Here is a 19,737-nt window from a genome sequence, read left to right on the forward strand (position 1 = left end):
GGGAACCCCGTGCCGTTTTTATCAATGAATTTTATGTGTATTGCCGGACCGACAATTCATTATAGCCGCGAGTAGTTTTAAATTACTTTTTTTCCTTTAGAAATGTCATTTTGCTGTCAGACTGTTCTAAACATGGGAAACATGCGCCACTTTACAGGCATACTATAGACACCCCCCAGGTACGAAATTTAAAGGAATAATTCACTTTTATTGTTTCACTTTAAGCATTATTAAAATCACTGCTCCCGAAAAAAAATGCTGTTTTTAAAACTTTTTTTTGCATTGATACATGTCCCCTGGAGCAGGACCCAGGTCCCCAAACACTTTTTAAGACATACCATGCATATTAACCTTTAAAATTAGCACTTTTGATTTTTCATGTTCATGTCCCATAGACTTTAATGGTGTTCGCGTGCTCGAACAAATTTTTTGCCTGTTCGCATGTTCTGGTACGAACCGACCGGGGGGGGGGTTTGGCCCATTCCCTAGTCAAGATTTATGGGTTTAATATAAAACCTAAGGGGTAAATCTCAACTGTGTTTTCAAAGCATGGCAGAGCTATAAGTATTGAAAAAAAAGCCTTCAGTGGGCAAGCCAAATTCCTCTTGTAAAGTGTGGAAATCTTTCAAAAGTTGACCATCATATAACTCTGGGATGTACATTACCCTCTCTCTGACCAATAATTAAATCCTTGCAATTTTAATAACTTAATTACAATTATAATTCTGAAAAATGATAATTACAATTCTGAAAAATGTGTATGCAATCAGTATACTCATTATAATGACAATGATCTTTAATCCTGTTCCGTATCTTATCTATAATAACTAATGTGGGGTACTATCTAGCTACTCTAAATTCACCCACCTTTTAACAGATTTTTACCTAATTGGATCAGTGCTCGGATCCTCATCTCACCCCATTAGATGCTGGAGCTGTGCTGACAGATAGTATAAAAATGGGCCGTTCTCCTTAGCTTCCTGCAATGTTTCTTACTTAATATGCGAGTTCTGCTTTTTCCAAAAAAGCCTGCAAAAGATGATATCCAATCTTTTAAAAAAGGACATAGGAAGCCACACTGGGGCATTAGGTAAAACATATCATTTTAAACAGGTTTATAGAAAGAAATAGAAAAATAATAGAATTAAAAAAATAGAATATAAAGAATATAACCATCTTCCTACTCTAATCTATTCTTTTCTGTTCTATTCAAATTGATTCTATTAGAATTTGGGGAAATGGTTATATTCTTTCTATTCTATTGTTTTTTTATTCTATTCTTTTTCTATTTGGTTATTCTATTCTATTTGATTCTATTCTATTATTTTATTTCTTATCATATTCTATTCTTTTCTATTCAAATCCTAATTTATTCTGTTTGAAATTCAAATTTTGGAAGATGGCTATAATCTTTCTATTCTATTCAATGATGTTGTTTTTTCTATACTATTCTGTTATTTTCTATTCTATTGTTTTTTCCTATTTTATTCAAATTCAAATTAATTATTTTTTCAATTTGGGAAATGGTTATAGTCATTCTATTCTATTGAATATATTCTATTAGATATAAAGGGGAACCCTCTGGATTCAGATGTAAATGGGGAAACGCTGCTTATTCAGATGTAAAGCGGAACTCTGGATTTAGATGTAAAGAGCTAACCCCGTGGACTCTGATTTAAGGGGGGACTGTTGTGATTGAATATATACAATTGAATTGTTATATTAAAAAATATAAGTATAGTGTATACTAAAAAATACATTTGCCATGAGGCGATAAAAAAAGTCTTTGGATTTTGCTTGAAGAAAAGGTGGCAACCCTACCCAAGTCAGCAGGAAGGGGTCCCACTGCAGAACCATAATAAAGGGCCCCACAATAGGAGAAAATGACTCCAGGATCAGTAGGAAAGGCCACCGCACTAGTGGTCAAGGGGGCCCTTCATGGTTGCTTGCACTGGGGCCCTGAAGGTTCTTGTTATGCCTCTACTATGAATGTTAATAGCAGTAGTCATGCTGGGAATAAATCCTGATTGGTCTGGATGCACAAGTTTTACTATAACTTTAGATAGGCGTGTAGCCAACTCCTTAGCCAGTATTTTAATATCTGTCAGTAACAGGGATATCAGTCTATACAAATATGCTGCCATCAGATCCTTCCTTGCTTTTAATAACACCACAATAATTGCTTCATGCATAGATTGAGGGAGTCAGCCCCGTCTGTCAGCATCTATTATTGTGAAAAGTAGCTCCGGTAGAAGTATATCCAAAACATTTTATAGATCTCGATGGGCAATCCGTCACTCCCTGGAGCCTTTGCGTTGGGGAAAGTTGTGACTGCTGCCTGTAATTCTTCTAAAGTAATGTGTGCATTCAAAACCTTCCTATCTGCTCCCCCAGTTCAGGCAAGGTAACTTCATTCACTATTTGAAGCTTTAGAGGGAAAAATATCTTCATAAAAACAGTCTAAATCCCTGTGTTAAAGAAGGGGTATCCACTAAATCAATACGTGACAAAGAAAAATGTGTAATTGAGAAGCAAGAATATTGAGGTCCCAAGGGACTCTAATAAACTTTAATACCTACACCACCTAAAAGGCTCCCCACCTTTACCCTCTCATCCCTCCCTGAACCTGCCCACCCTCCCCTTCCTAACCACCACATCTAGACTACCTTCTCTACTTCCTTGTCTTACCAACTTTTGTTCCCATCACCCTCTTCTCATAAAACGTCTTCTCCTCTTCCTCCACCTCCCCCAATACTTCATCATCTCTGACCTCTTCTATCCCCATCTCACCTGACCCCTTACCTATAAATCTCTGTAATTATATGAACCCCATTCTGAATACAACACCCCAATATCTCTGAACCCCACAACCCTGACCACTCCAACAGATAGTAGAGGACTACATTCTATGCATTAAGATAAAACGCCTTCTGTTTGCAGCAGCCCCCCTCAGCCCCCTTAATACTTAACTGAGCCCATCTAGATCCAGTGATGTTGCAGGAGTGTCACGTCAGCCCGGGACTCCCCTCCTCATTGGCTGAGAAAACAGCACAGCGCCATTGGCTTCTGCTGCTGTCAATCAAAGTCAGTCAGCCAAAGAGAAGAGAAAAGGGGCATGTGCTGGCCCACAGCTCCATGTCTGAATGGACACAAGGTGCTGTGGCCCAGCTCGGGTACCCCCATAGCAATCTATATACACACTCCTGTACCCACAGACAATGCAAAAAAAAACAGTGGGGGAAAAAATCCTTCCTGATCCCCCCGTTGACAATCAGATATTCCCTGGATCAACTACCCATGGTGTTATTAACTGTAAATGTTAGTAAACAAGGAATCACACTCTGCCTTGGATCCAGGACAGTACACCATATAGATGGTTGTGCTTTGTTCATTTTCATGTCTGAGGTTTGCAATCACTTTAAGTCTATAATCTACCAGAATACCCAGATCCTTCTCAATCATTGACTCCTCCAACTGTTCTTTTCCTAGTATGTATGATGAGTGTTTTTAGCCTCCAGTGCATAACTTTACATTTATCAACATAAAACCTCATCTGCCTCTTAGTTTCCCAATTAAACAGTGCCTTCAGGTCTGTTTGTAAATTGGAGACATCCTGTAAGGACGTTATTCCACTGCATAGCTTAGTGTCATCTGCAAAGACTAAAATGGGACTTTTAATCCCAGATCTTATATCATTTATAAATATATTAAAAGTAAGGTCCCAGCACTGAACCTTGGGGTACACCACCATAACACTGAATGTTAGGGTACACCACTGATAACCTTAGACCATTCAGAGTAAGAATCATTAACCACTACTCTCTGAATTCAGTTTTTTTAGCAAGTTTTCTATTCTTTTACAAACTGAATTTTCCAAGCTTGTAGACTTTACCTTACACATTAGTAGTGTTTGAGGAATTTGTCAAACGCTTTTCCAAAATCCAAGTATACTACGTCCACAGCCACTCCTGAATTTCAGCGTGTATCCACATTTTGAAAGAAGACATTGGTGGATCCCTGTTGGATGTATGGGCTGCCAGATTATTATTATACAGGATTTATATAGCGCCAACAGTTTGCACAGCACTTAACAAAATAAAGGCAGACATTACATTTACATTACAATTTGGTACAAGAGGAATCAGAGGGCTCTGCTCATTATAGCTTACATACTAAAAAGGGAGGATCAATTGATACAAAAGGTAATAGCTGGGGGGGATGAGCTGATGGAGGAAGTAAAACAGAAGTTAGAAGCGGGATAGGCTTCTTTGAAGAAAAGGGTTTTCAGGGATCGTCTAAAGATGGATAGATTAGGGGACAGATTGGGGTATGGAGTTCCAAAGGATGGGAGAAGCTCTCGAAAAATCCTGGAGGCAGATATGGGAGGAGGTGACAGGAGAGCTAGAGAGCAGGAGGTCTTGGGAGGACCGAAGACAGTGGCTTGGTTGATATTTTGGGACTAGGTTAGTGATGTAGCTGGGGGCAGAGTTGTGTACGGATTTGTAAATTATTGTTAGTACTTTTAAGTAATTTTATTTGTTAGGTAAGTGGAAGCCAGTGCAGGGATTGCCAGTGAGGGGTGGAGGACACTGAATGGTTGGTAAGGTGGATGAGTCTTGCAGCAGCATTCATTATGAACTGAAGTGGGGATAGTCTATGTAAAGGTAATCCAGTGAGGAGGGAGTTGCAGTAGTTGAGGCGAGAGATGACCAGGGAGTGAATTAGAAACTTGGTGGTGTCATTAGTTAAAAAGGGGCGTATTCTGGAAATGTTGCGGAGGCTAAGGCGGCATGATTTGGACAGGGATTGGATGTGGGCCTGAAAGGACAGTTCAGAGTCTAAGGTTACCCCTAGCACCCTGGCATGTGGGGACAGACTACTAGATGTGCCATTGATCTTGACAGACAAGTCAGTGGAAGGGGCACGTGGGGGAGGAAATATATAGAGCCCGGTTTTAGATACAGTGCTTTGCAAAAGTATTCACCCAACTTGGCATGTTTTGTTGCCTCACAACCTGGAGTTAACATGGATTGTTTGAGGATTTGCATCATTTAATTTACAGAACATGCCCACAAACTTTGCAGATGTTTTTTTTTTTTATTTATTGTGAACCAAACAACAAATAGGTCAAAATAACAGAAAAAGTCAATGTGCATAACTATTCACCCCCCTAAAGTCAATACTTTGTAGAGCCACCTTTTACGGCTATCACAGCTCCAAGTCACTTTGAAAAAGTCTCTATGAGCTTGCCACATCTTACCATTGGGATTTTTGCCCATTCCTGCTTGCAAAACTGCTCTAGCTCCTTCAAGTTGGATGGTTTGTGGTTGTGAACAGCAATCTTTAAGTCTGACCACAGATTTTTTATTGGATTGAGATCTGGGCTTTGACTAGGCCATTCCAACACATTTACATGTTTCCCTTTAAACCACAGTGTTGCTTTAGCAGTGTGTTTAGGGTCATTGTCCTGCTGGAAGGCAAACCTCCGTCTCAAATCATACACAGAGTGGTACAGGTTTTGCTCAGTAATATCCCTGTATTTAGCACCATCCATCTTTCCCTCAACTCTGACCATTTTCCCTGTCCTGACTGCTTAAAAACATCCCCACAGTATGATGCTGCCACCACCATGTTTCACTGTAGGGATGGTGTTCTTTGGGTGATGTGATGTGTTGGGTTTGCACCAGACATAGCGTTTTCTTTGATGGCCAAAAAGTTAAATTTTAGTCTCATTAGACCAAAGCACCTTCCTCCATAAATTTTGGGAGTCTCCCACATGCCTTTTTGCAAATTCAAAATGTGCAATTTTGTTTTTTGCTGAAAGTAATGTCTTTCTTCTGGCCACTCTGCCATAAAATCCAACTCTATGGAGCGTACGGCTTATTGTCGTCCTATGTACAGATACTCCAGTTTCTGCTTTGGAACTCTGTAGCTCCTCCAGGGTTACCTTAGGTATCTGTGCTGCCTCTCTCATTAATGCCCTCCTTGCCCAGTCCGTGAGTTTTGGTGTGAGGCTGTCTCTTGGCAGGTTTGCTGTTGTGCCATGTTATTTCCATTTGGTTATGATAGATTTGATGGTGCTTATAAGGGCCATCAAAGATTTGGATATTTTTTTATAACCTAACCCTGACTTGTACTTCTCAACAACATTGTCCCTTACTTGTTTGGAGAGTTCCTTGGTCTTCCTGGCAGTGTTTGGTTAGTGGTGCCTCTTGCTTATGTGTTGCAGCCTCTGGGGCCTTTCAAAAAGGTGTGTATATGTAATAACAGATCATGTGACACTTAGATTGCATACAGGTGGACATAATGTCACTAATTATGTGACTTCTGAAGGTAATTGGTTGCACCAGAGCTTTTTTATGGACTTTATAACAAAGGGGCACATGCCAATTATCAGTTTTTTTTATTTCTGAAAAATATGTTTATATATTTTTCTAATTTTACTTCACCAACTTAGACTATTGTGTTCTGAGCCATCACATATAATTCAGATTAAAAAAAAAAACATTGAACTAAAAGCTGTAATGTAACAAAATAGGTAAAAAGCCAAGGGGGTGAATACTTTTGCAAGGCACTGTAGATTCAGTTTGAGGAAGTGGTTTGACATCCAGGCTGATATGTCTGTTAGTAAATCAGTGATGCGTAAGGAGACTGATGGGGTCAGCTGAGGGGCAGAGAGATAGATTTGGTTGTCATCAGCTTATAAATGGAAGTGGAAGCCATGGGAGGCTATCAGCTGACCCAGGGAGGATGGGTGGATCGAGAATAGTAGAGATCCAAGGACAGCACCCTGGGGGACCTGTCATGTACCTGAAGGGAGACTGAATTGACGAGGTCAGCCTTTCTTGTATCTCCAGTCCAGGTCCCGCTGAGAGTGAAACAGAAGGAGCCAATGAACAGGAGGCACATGAGTTTCTGCAGGTGGAAACCAGGAACCCTGTTGCAGGAAGATGCAGCTGGTCGCAGGACTGTAGTTGCAGAGCAGGAAGTCGCAGCTGGTCGCAGGACTGTAGTTGCAGAGCAGGAAGTCGCAGCTGGTCGCAGGACTGTAGTTGCAGACACTCGGGTAGTTGTGCTGGGCCAAGCTGGGCACCAGGGCCAGGTCATGGAGATAGCCGGGTTTGTCAACAGGTGGGCAGCAGGGTACCGGAACATCAGGCAAAGACGGGTCAGATGGGAAGCCGGGTTCGTCCACAGGCGGGCAGCAGGGTACCGGAACATCAGGCAGAAACGGGTCAGATGGGAAGCTGGGATCAGGAACCAGATATCAGGTATAACAGAGTTCAGAGCCGGGTAAACAGGAGCCAAGGTCAGCAACGGGAATCAGACAGAATAACACAGGTTCAGAGTAACAGGAACACAGCTGAAGACCAGTCAGCACCGATCAGTAGCTGGGGCCTCCTTTAAATAGGCCCACTGGCGCCAACTGGCGCTAGGGCGCACTCCTGCGCGCCGCGCACGCGCATGCGCACAAGCGCGCACGGGCATCGTGGTCTCCCGTGTGCGTGCGCATTGCGCACCAGCGCATGCCAGGCGATTCCTGCTAGTTTCCTTACATTGCCCCCCCTTAAGGCAGCCTCCGGATGCCCACTAAGGGTTTTTTCTCAGGATGGAAGCGAAGATAGGCTTGAACCAATCGTGGAGCGTGCACATCGGAGCTGGGTTCCCATGAATTATCTTCAGGGCTGTAGCCCTTCCACTTAATAAGGAACTGGGTCTGGCCCCTTCTCCTCCTGCCATCCAGGACAGCCTCCACTTCAAACTCCTCATTCCCTTCCACCAACAGAGGAGCAGGAGTCTCGGATTCTCGGTCAGGAAAGGGATTAGCCACGGATCGTTTCAAGAGGGACACATGGAACATCGGATGAATTCTTAAATTCTCTGGTAGGCTTAACTCGAAAGCAACAACGTTAATCCTTCTTTTAATAGGGAATGGGCCAATGTATCTTGGTCCTAGCTTCCTTGAAGGCAGGCCAGCTTTAGATTTGTGGTAGATAGCCATACCTTCTCTCCGGGTTTCAGATCCAGATTACCTCTTTTTCTTCTGTCATAGAATCTCTTGCATTCCACTTGGGACTTGGAGATAGCTTCTTGCAGGAAGAGTTTGTTAACTTTCCAGAACTCCAGACGATCTTGAACTGCCGGTACTGAGGATTCTTGGGGGACATCGGGCAAAAAAGATGGATGGAACCCATAATTAGCAAAAAAGGGGGTTTGCTTGATAGTTGAAAAAAAATAGTACAAGTAAAAGTAATTAACATAGTAATTGACACGATGTTCACTGCTGACTGGTCATCTAGCCATGCGGTGTGTGCATTTCCAGGTAGATGTCAGTGTCACATGCTTTGTCCCGCTTTTTTGCGGGCTTTCGTACGAGACATGGATTTGGGATTTGTCAGCTGACTACCGGGTCTTAATGACATATGCTCTTTCCATTGGGTGATTCAAGTGGTTTTACCCAACAACTTGTTGATGATTGGATCTTATGATGGGGTTTACCACGTATAATCACGTGACCACCTTTAATCCAATAATATTCATTCCTCTAGTTTTCTTACAACTGATTGGTCTAGTGGTATTATTGTAATCTTAAGGATATTTTATATATTTGGGCAGTGTAGTATTTGTTTTTGATGCCCCTGTTGAAGGTCTATTGATCGAAACGAGTAGGGCGGCTATTATTTTCTACATTGCCACTCTGTTTTTTAATTCTGTGATCACTTTTATGTACAACGGTTTTTTAGTAATAAACAACCCTGATTTGCATTATGTGGAGGCATTCCCCTTTTTTTCCACATACTTTCCGGATATGAGGAATCGTTTGAACCTGGAATTGTTCCTTGCTTCCATTACTGCGATCCAGCCATGCCATCCCAGTCCGGAAGTTTTCCATCCACTTTGGGCTATCTGTACATCTGCCCGTGGCGGCACACTGCTCGATTGACTCTATGCTGACGGCAGTAGAGTCCAACAGTTCCGGTAAGTGTACCTACACCTACCTACTGTTTTGATGACTTCTGATTGGATATCTAAAATATTGATGGAACCTCAGCCCTGACTTCGCTTCATCACTTTTTGTCATAGACTTTTTTCTTCATTTCTGAGTACGCCCTTTAGTGGGGTACCCTCATATGTTTGTAGAGACATTTACACAATACCACATATGGTGTTTATGTTGTTTTGAATTTAGCACTGCAATTTATTTACCTTATTTTGTTTATGTTTGTCACATTATTTGTAACAGCTCCCTTTTTTTGGAATTTTTTGAGGGTAGCGCATTAATCACCTTATCACAGTTTCTGTGGAGAGCTGTGCGTGAAATCCAGACTGAAGAGGATCAAGAAGGATATTCTCAATGAGGTGGTCGCTCAGTCAGTTGTAGACTAAACGTTCAAGGAGTTTGGAGGCAAAAGGGAGTAAAGAGATGGATCTTAGGTTGTTAAGATTGGTGGGGTCTAGTGAGGCCTTTTTTGGTAGGGGAGTGACTAGCGCATGTTTTAGAGGGTTGGGGAAAATGCCAGTAGAGAGTGAGAGGTTGAAGATATGAGTTATGCCCCATACACACGGTCGGATTTTCCGATGGAAAATGTGTGATAGGACCTTGTTGTCAGACATTCCGACCCTGTGTGGGCTCCATCACACATTTTCCATCGGATTTTCCGACACACAAAGTTTGAGAGCAGGCTATAAAATTTTCCGACAACAAAATCCATTGTTGGAATTTCTGATCGTGTGTACACAAATCCGACGCACAAAGTGCCATGCATGCTCAGAATAAATAAAGAGATGAAAGCTAATGGCTACTGCCCCTTTTATAGTCCCGACGTACGTGTTTTACGTCACCGCGTTCAGAATGATCGGATTTTCCGACAACTTTGTGTGACCGTGTGTATGCAAGACAAGTTTGAGCCAACATCCGTCGGAAAAAATCCTAGGATTTTGTTGTCGGAATGTCCGATCAATGTCCGACCGTGTGTACGGGGCATAAGAGTGTAGGATAGAGCCAGATGGTGACCGTAGTATTTGAGAAGGAACAGGGTCCAGGGGGCAGGAGGTTAGGTGGGCATTAGAAAAAAGTTAAGTGACTTCCTCTATAGTAGCTGGGTTAAAAGAGGGAAGTATTGATTGTGCAGGAGGACAAGGAGTGTAAAGTGAGGGAGATATCTGTAGAGTGGAGATCTTGAGAAGAATTGTCTCAATCTTATTTTTGAAGTGATTAGCAATCTCCTGCACAGTGAGTAAGTTAGTGGGTGGAGGTAATGGAGGATGAAGTAGAGTGGTAAAGGTAGAAAAAAGTTGACAAGGACTGCGTGAGAGGGTGTTAATGAGAATAATAAAGTAGGTCTGTTTGGCAATGTGGAGGCAGGAATGGTATTTTTGGAGGGCAGATTTATATTGGCTGAAATATTGCTGTGACTAATGCCCTGTACACACGATAGGATTTTCCGATGGAAAATGTGTGATAGGACCTTGTTGTAGGAAATTCCAACCATGTGTAAGCTCCATCACACATTTTCCATAGGAATTTCCGACACACAAAGTTTGAGAGCTTGCTATAAAATTTTCTGACAACAAAATCCATTGTCGGAAATTCTGATCGTGTGTACACAAATCCGACGCACAAAGTGCCACGCATGCTCAGAATAAATTAAGAGATGAAAGCTATTGGCTACTGCCCCATTTATAGTCCCGATGTACGTGTTTTACGTCACCACGTTCAGGAAGATCGGATTTTCCGACAACTTTGTGTGACCGTGTGTATGCAAGACAAGTTTGAGCCAACATCCGTCGGAAAAAATCCATGGATTTTGTTGTCGGAATGTCCGATCAATGTCCGACCGTGTGTACGGGGCATTAGTCTTACGCCACAGACGCTCAAGAGTGCAGCTCTGTTTTTTGAGGCTTCTGGTATTGTCTGTCTGCCAGGGTTGTGACGGCCGGGGCCTGATTCTGTGTGTAGTGAGGGGGGCGAAGGTATCCAGGGTGGATGACAGTGAACAGTTGTAGACAGAAATTGCCAAGATGGGACAGGACAAGGATGAGATTTTGTCACAGAGACTTAGGAGGGTTAAGGTGGCGAAGGTTTCTATGGGTAATAGTTTGGTAGTTGAAAGGCAAGGAGGAGGAAGATAAGGAGAGAGTGAAACTAATAAAGTGGTGATCAGAGAGAGAAAAGGGAATTTTGGAGAGGTTGTGTGGAGTGCATAGGTAGGAGAATTTGAGATCAAGGCAGTTGCCAACAGAGTGAGCAGAAGTGCTTTCCATTGTTTTAGGTCAAAAGAAGATGTTAGGCTCAGCAGCTTAGAAGTAGAGGGAGTGTTAAGATTAACAGGGATGTTGAAGTCACCAAGAATGATTGTTGGAATTTCAGAAGAGAGAAAGTAGGGTATCCAGGCAGAGAATTTGTCAAGGAAGCTTGATACCGGTCCAGGGGGCTGATAGATCACAGCAATTCTCAATGAAACTGGAGAAAATAGACAAATACAGTGAGCTTCAAATGAGGAGAGGGACAGAGAGGGGGTGGATGAAGAACCTGAAAAGTGCTTTGAGGGGATAGGAGGATTCCAACACCAACTCCTTTCTGTCCACTAGGCCTGCCAGAGTGAGTCCATAGGAGGCCACCATAGGAGAGAGCAACAGGAGAAGGAAAGTCAGATTCTTGAATCCAGGTCTCAGTAATTGCAAGTAGGTTCAGGGAGTTTGTGATAAACAGGTCATGGACGGTGGTGAGTTTGTTACAAACAGAGCGGGCATTCCAAAGAGCACAGGAGAAGGGGAAGCTTGTTCTAGGCAGAAGAGGAATAGAAATTAGATTGTGTGGATTGTGGCCGCTATCAGAGGATGGGGGGTGCTGGGTATAGTTAAATGATGGCAGTCCAGGATTTGGGGAAATGTCTCCAGAGGTTAGGAGAAGCAGAACGGTGAGAGAGGTGATATGGGAGTGTGGCTTATGTGGGGGGACATGCCCCAGCGTCCTACAGGTTTTAATGGTATATGGGTTCAGAATTAGCAGGAGTTGATGCATGCAGTGATAAAGACATAAAGTGATGAAGACAGAAGTAAGGGTGATATATATAAGCTGTGGGGTTGAGGAGAGGGATGAAGAAGAGAGAGTTTGAGGAGAGAGGATGCAACTGTGAGAAGGAAAAGTAGGGAGTGCATTATACAGAGTGGTGAGATTGAAAGGAAGCCTGGATGAGAGTTAAAAAAGTTTTATGGAGAATAGGGTCACCTGTAGTCTGTTTAGTGTTCTGCAGTAGTCTGTTGTGGATTTTTGCTTTGTGCATTCGCTGAAGTGCTGAGCCGAAGTGTAATACTTAATCCAATATGAATACTTTATCCAAGATGATAGTTGCCAATGCAATCCCTGCCTGTGCAAGCCCCTGGCTGTGATATACATGGACTTGTTTCAGGACTTGCATTAGGCTGGCCCTGATCAATCACATTTAGATCTGAAAAAACAGACTCAGTCCTTTTCCGTTTTTATTTTCTGGACCTGGATGGACTAGGAGGTAGGTGGATGTAAGCAAACACAAGTTCCTTTACATAAGCCTGCCTATAGACCTGGATGGATCTTCTGATCAAATCCACCTGAAAAACTGACAACCAGACCTGATCAGAATGTGAAAGCACCATTACATTACATGCGGTTTATCCTCCCAGCACCCTGTTACCTCGGGATAGTGCTGTGTCCATTTTTCTGCCGGACATAATCACACAGGACTCTTATGATCATTCTGGAACCTTCATAGTCCAATCCATGCATTCATGTGGGCTGCATACCAAGACTTTTGGGGACCTCTCCCAAATAAAAAAAAGAAACAACCCTAATAAAAAGAGAAGATATTCTATTGTAAGTAATATTCAACACAGAAATGTAATTTATTTTACTGCCCAGCATCCTACAGGTTCAGTATAAGATTTGCTTCTGAGAATAGAGACCAACATAAAAGATGAATGTAAAATCTATTGCCAAAATTTGACAAACTGAATTCCTAAAGTTTATGTCAGAGCCAAAACAAAAAAAAAAAAAAGCCAAAAAAACACATACAGGACATCTTAAATACATGCACATTTATCAGTGTGTTATCCTTTTATAGACCCATTAGTAAATTACCTGTTGATTTGTCAGAAATGCACTCAGCTCCTAAGCCCTATTGTGGGCTCACAACACACAGCACTTTGTGGACTTAATGGTGTCAGTTCTGTCCAGTTCTCTTTTGCTAAACTACTAAAACCATCCCCCTATCCTATTCTCTACAACATAGATTAATCACTCTGTAGTCATAAGATAAAAACTAGGAGGGCTAATTAAACTGTGCTGAGATAACACAGGAAGAGTGCAAAAGACAGATCAGAATTTTTGCACTTACTAAACAAATATAGCAAAATGTTTGCAATGGTACAGTATATTTAGCAGAACAAAAGGTAGCAAAGTCTGCTGACAATTTAAATTTAATCTCACCATTATCACGTTTCTGCCTTTAACACATTTTACATTCCCACAATGCACTGATGGAAATCCCATTGCTAGCTGTTAGACAACACAAGATAATTGATTTTCTTAGAAGCTCTGACCCTGATGCTCATTGTGTTTGTATTGTTCCTCCTGCAGACAGTGAAAACTGCATGAAATGTCCTGATGAAGAATGGCCAAATGAGAAGAAGACTCAGTGTGTTCCAAAATTGATGGAATTTCTCTCCTACACTGATGATCCCATTGTTGCAGTATTTTCAGCTGTCTCCATTCTCTGCTGTCTCCTGACTGGTTTAATATTGAGCATATTTATACATTACCAGGTTACCCCCATTGTTAAAGCCAATAACCGGAACCTGAGCTACCTTCTCCTGGTCTCCATCATGCTGAGCTTCCTCTGTGTCTTCTTGTTCCTCGGCCATCCAGTAGATGTAACCTGCATGCTGCGTGTAACCTCTTTTGGTGTAATTTTCTCAGTTGCTGTCTCTTCTCTACTTGCCAAAAGTATCATGGTGTGTATTGCTTTTAAAGCCACCAAACCTGGGAGTTCCTGGAGGAAATGGATGGGAGCCAAACTGCCCAATTGTATCATTTGTGTCCTCTCAATGGTCCAAGTCATTATCTGTGTCACTTGGTTGTCTATTTCTCCCCCCTTCCAGGATCGGGACACTCACTCTTACCAGGGGAAGATCATCATTCAGTGTAATGAGGGTTCAGTTATCGGCTTCTACTCTGTCCTGGGATATATGGGGCTTCTGGCAGCTGTGAGTTTCATTATAGCTTTTTTAGCCAGGACTTTACCGGGCAGCTTTAATGAGGCCCAGTACATCACCTTCAGCATGCTGGTGTTCTGCAGTGTCTGGATTTCCATGATCCCGGTCTATCTGAGCACCAGAGGGAAATACATGGTGGCTGTGGAGGTTTTTGCTATAATGGCATCAAGTTCTGGACTTCTTGGCTGTATATTTTTCCCAAAATGTTACATAATTCTGTTCAGACCTGACCTGAATACAAAAACAGTTATCCACTAATATGTATGGAGCAACACTTAGTTACCAGCAGTTATAGCATTATCTCTATTATTCTTAATTTTAGTATTTTGCTAGTGTATTGAGAATGAACGCTGTTATATATAAACATTTAATAATTCTCTCTGATGGATGTAAGTCTAATTTTTGTTGTAGACACCACTGGTATCAGACACTTTGGGCTTGTTGGAAACCTTGTCCCCTGCTTGGTGCAGTGGTTCCTCCCACAAGCCGTTACATCACTATAGAACAATGTAGTCGTTTAGCGAGGAGGAGCCACAGTGACCAGAGGGGGAAAAATATCTAAATCATTCTAAAGTGTCAGATAAGTAAAAAACAGTGGGAGAATTTCCCAGGAAAGTTGGTATAAAGTGACCCCAGACGGTATGCAGTAATAAAAATGTATCAGATTTTATTGGACTCAGAACATCATTAGAAAAACACAGTAAAATGTATCAACCCTCCACCTTTCACCAAAATAACAATCTTGTTATCAATTATATAAGGGGGGAAACGGGGGATGGGATGGGATGGGGGAGAGGAGGGAGGTGGGAAAGAGGGGGAGGTGGGAAAGAGGGGGGAGGGGTAGGGGGGTAAGGGAAATTAATCTTAAATATAGGGTCAGCAGGGGGAAAGTCAATGAGTATAACATCATTCCCATTTAGACGGGAGCAATGTCTTGTGAGTATCATATGTTACTAGTTATGAGTTTATAGGCGATATTTATTCTTCACGGAATTTCCAAAATTCAATTTATGGTTCATACTATTAGGGAAGAAGGTACCCAGTTCAAAAATCCACCTCTTTCAGATCTGTTGTAAGACTTTATCAAAATCTCCTCTTCTTTGTGGGAGTTTCAGGGCAATTATGCCCTTCACTTTTAAGCCTTCATACTTAGAAAGCTCCAAAATCTGGCAATTCCTGAGGGGGTCCTATTGGTTGGTGTAGATATGAAGATTAGAGTTGTTTCCTACTTTCTCAACAAACATCATTCAACAATGGAGACCCAGATTGAGTTCATTGTTGAACTACTGAAATTTGTCTTGAGAATTTTTTTTTCCAATTCCTTGGAAAGTACTTCCAGCAAGTTACAGAGACCTCTGGGCACCAACATATGCATGCCTACACCTAGAACTCTGGGAGGAAGAGCTTGTTTATACATTGTCGCTGTACCGTACCCATGCTGCAACGTGAGTGCAATACATCAATGATGTGATGGTAGCCTGAACAGGTACCAGTGAAGAACTACATGAGTTTATCGTGAACTAAATAGAACTTACAGGAATATACATCTCACTTACAACTTCCACCAAACAAAAATTCCCCTCCTTGACTTATCCATCAGCATCAATTATGGACATCTAACTACATCCACATTCAGGAAGGAGACGGCAGCAAATACTCTCTTACATGCAACTAGCCATCACCCGGAGGCCCTCATACAAAGGTTAATGATGGGCCAGTTCCTCAGAATTAGGAGGAACTGCACTGAACTAGAGCAATTCAAAAGGGAAGCAGATTCCCTCTATGGGCGTTTTAGAGAAAGAGGGTACTCCCATAAGACCCTGAGAAGGGCTAAGAAAAGAGCCTATAATACAGAGAGAGATGAATTGTTACAAATGGGTGATACATCAAGGGGAAACAAAGTGAAGAAGGGAAACAACCAGGTTAGATATATTACAAAGTTGTGAGCACAATGGAAAATCGTCAGAGAAGTTCTGAATAAACACTGGCATATCCTTACTTCCAACCCCCAACTTGCCAAGATAGTGGGATCACATCCCCAGATGGTAGCAAGAAGGGCCATTAACCTGAAGGTCCTTGGTCGACTCAGAGTTTTTGAGGCCTTCCCCAAAGGACCAGAAGTCAAGAATAAAAGTAATGTATGCCTGTGGACACTGCAGCATCTGCCCTTTCATTGAAAAGACTAAAGTATTCACCAACGTAGAGGCAACGGACGAGATCATATACATGCTAGAATGCTCCTGCTGCAAATCCTGCATTGGGAAAATGAAAAGACCCCTCAGAGTATGTATTGGGGAGCACATCCACTCAATCAAAAAGAAGAACCCAGACTCTGAACCTGAACAGAAACTGAATCTCATGGTACAGCACTTTAGAGAGGACAACAATGGAAAGATGATAGTGCATAATTGCCCTGAAACTCCCCAAAAAAGAAGAGGAGATTTTGATAAAATCTTAAAACAGATCAAAAAGAGGTGGATTTTTGAACTGGTATCCTCTTCCCAAATGGTATGAACCATGAATCGAACTTTGAAAAAACAAATTTCTTCATCAGTTAGGCCAATATATATTCTTCTACATATTCTTGGTAAAAAAAAGCGCAATAAGCCTATATTGATTGGTTTGCACAAAAGTTATAGCGTCTAGAAACTGGGGAAAATGGGAAAGATTTATGGTATTTTTTATGGCATTTTAATAGTATTTTTTTTTTTACTAGTAATAGTGGCGTTCTGTGATTTTTAGCAACACATTCGACATTGCAGCGGACAGATCGGACACTTTTGACACATTTTTGGGACCATTGACATTTATACAGTGATCAGAGCTATAAAATAATGTGTAAATGTCATTGGCAGGGAAGGGGTTAACACTATGGGGTGAGCAAGAGGTTAAGTGTGTTCCCTGAGTGTGTTTCTAACTGTGAGGGGATGTGACTACTTAGTAGGAACAGTCGATCTGTATCTCCTCCCCTGTCAGAACAGGGATTTATGTGTTTACACACACAAATCCCTACCTCTCATGTCAATGATTGCGGGTGGCCGGCGGCACGTGTGCGCCTGCTATAGGCCTTAAAGGGGAAGACGTACCCATACGGTGATTTGTGGGAACGTGCCACTTTGCTGATGTATATCGGCATGAGCCGGTCTGCAAGTGGTTAAAGTGTCAGATACCAGAGCCACCCATCACTCTTCAAGGGAGGGAAGATTTCACTCACCCCCTTCCTGGAAGATAAATATTAAATATGTGCTTTTATAAGCTGATTGCAATGTATTTTTAGTGCCACTAGGGTTACTTTAATTATATTGTATGTAGATGTATCTGGCTATATTTATAAATGCATTTTGTTGGTGTATTCAAAAATAATTTTTACTATTAGTTAAAGTTCATGAGAACATGTTCTTAGTAAGTTCACATTATAAGTGATAAAATAACTTCATTGTAATGGAGATTTTTTTAATATGACCTAATAAAAATCTTTAACCTAGTGTAAATTTGTTTGTAAACTGCTGCCACAAGGTAGTATTCATCTTCCCCATACAATGCTGCAGAGACAACACTCCTACCCCACACCTTGCCAGATCCTGATATGAAAACTTCCAAAGCAAAAAACTGGTTCTATGTGCTCATTGATTAATCATAGGTTTTATTCATGATGAAGTCATTAAACATTAGAACTCAAAAGGGCCCCATAATAGGGTATTTCTCTCCAACATCTTCTAGTCAGATGTGTCAAAGAAAAAGCTAAAAAGATTAATGCCGCGTACACACGGTCGGACTTTTCGTCTACAAAAGTCCGACAGCCTGTCCGACAGACTTCCGACGTACCTTCGGCGGACTTGCGGCAGACTTTCTTACGAACGGACTTGCACACACACGACCACACAAAAGTACGACAGCCTAGTACGCGGTGACGTACACCAAGTCCGACGAGACTATAAAACGGAAGTTCAATAGCCCGTACGACACCCTTTGGGCTCCTTCTGCTAATCTCGTGTTTATCTCGTGTTAGTAGAAGTTTGGTGAGAGACGATTCGCGCTTGTGAGACTCGTATTTTTCAGTTCGTTTTAACTGTTGTTCAGTCTGTGCTTGTGAGGTTTGTATCTGCTTTTCAGTGCGTTTGGTCAGTTGGCATTGAGAAATCTTTGTTTTATTGGCCGCTCGTTCCTGATTTTCAGGTCGTTCTTCACAGGCCTTGCTGTTCTTCAGTGCGTTCTGTTTAGTGCGTTCTGACCAGCCGACCGTTTTGAAGCCATGTTACCTGTACGTACTCGTCGTAGAGCTCGTGCATTGTATGTGCTTGGTGCTGTAGTTTATTCTTCAGCCCAAGACCAGTCCATGAACAGGGCGAGGAGGAGTTCATGGACCAAGAATTGGTTGCTTCAGCGTGACCAGTTCTGTCACATGCCTTTGCTCCGTGAGATCCGTGAGAATAATCCTGAGGATTTCAGGAACTTTCTCCGGATGACGGACCCCGTTTTTGACCGTTTGTTGGCTTTGCTGACCCCCTATATCAGCAGGCAGGATACCTGCATGAGGCAAGCCATCACTCCGGAGCAGAGGCTGGTCGCTACCTTGCGGTATTTGGCCACAGGGAGAAGCCTGCAGGACCTTAAGTTCTCGACAGGCATCTCCCCCCAGGCTCTGGGGATCATTATCCCAGAGACCTGTTCTGCCATCATACAGGTCCTGCAGAAGGACTATATTAAGGTAAGATATTTTTCTTTTATTAGCATCACATGTTCTTTTATGTAATCTTTGATAATGTGATGTATTTCTTGCTTCAAACACTACTTACCATCATTGCAATATAGTGTGAATGTCCCCTTTTTATCCTCACACATGCTGGAATTTTTTACTGTTATTTTTTGTCATGCATGTATATTTTCCTTCAATAACCTTCCCAGCATGAAGTGATGGGAACATATCCACCTAGTCTACTCATTTGGAATGTATTTTGTTTGAGTGTATTTAGTGTGCTGCTAATGAGCAATTATCTAGATTTCACAACCCCCCCACCACCTAAACTCACTCCAAATAGTGTGCTGCTAATGAGCAATTATCTAGATTTCACAACCCCCCCCCCCACCTAAACTCACTCCAAATAGTGTGCTGCTAATGAGCAATTATCTAGATTTCACAACACCCCCCCCCCCCCACCTAAACTCACTCCAAATAGTGTGCTGCTAATGAGCAATTATCTAGATTTCACAACCCCCCCCCCCCACCTAAACTCACTCCAAATAGTGTGCTGCTAATGAGCAATTATCTAGATTTCACAACCCCCCCACCCCCACCCTCGTTAAAATTTGCTGGAATGTTCTGTGGTGTTGATTTGTCTAAAGCAAATATATGTTGCACTTTGCAAAATGCATGTGCACTCTACAAGTGCATTTGTTCCAGTGCTTTAGTAAATGAGCAGAAGCTCTGCTGATTTCCATCATCAAATCATATGCAAGCCTCAAAGTGTTTTCATTAATTGCCCTTGC

The 19,737-nt window shown here is 42.0% G+C and overlaps 1 protein-coding gene across 1 annotated transcript in view; it reads left to right on the forward strand.

Annotated features, from left to right (window-relative positions):
• LOC141137789 (vomeronasal type-2 receptor 26-like) overlaps positions 1-14,508 on the forward strand; it is a 33,563-nt gene extending 19,055 nt beyond the window's left edge. Inside the window, exon 3 of the mRNA XM_073624615.1 lies at positions 13,616-14,508. Coding sequence (XP_073480716.1) covers positions 13,616-14,508 — 893 coding nt within the window. The remainder of the gene's footprint in view (positions 1-13,615) is intronic.
• The last annotated feature ends 5,229 nt before the right edge of the window (positions 14,509-19,737 follow it).

The sequence above is a fragment of the Aquarana catesbeiana genome, linkage group LG01 (genome assembly GCF_042186555.1).
Source record: "Aquarana catesbeiana isolate 2022-GZ linkage group LG01, ASM4218655v1, whole genome shotgun sequence".
In the NCBI taxonomy this organism is placed as follows: Eukaryota; Metazoa; Chordata; class Amphibia; order Anura; family Ranidae; genus Aquarana; species Aquarana catesbeiana.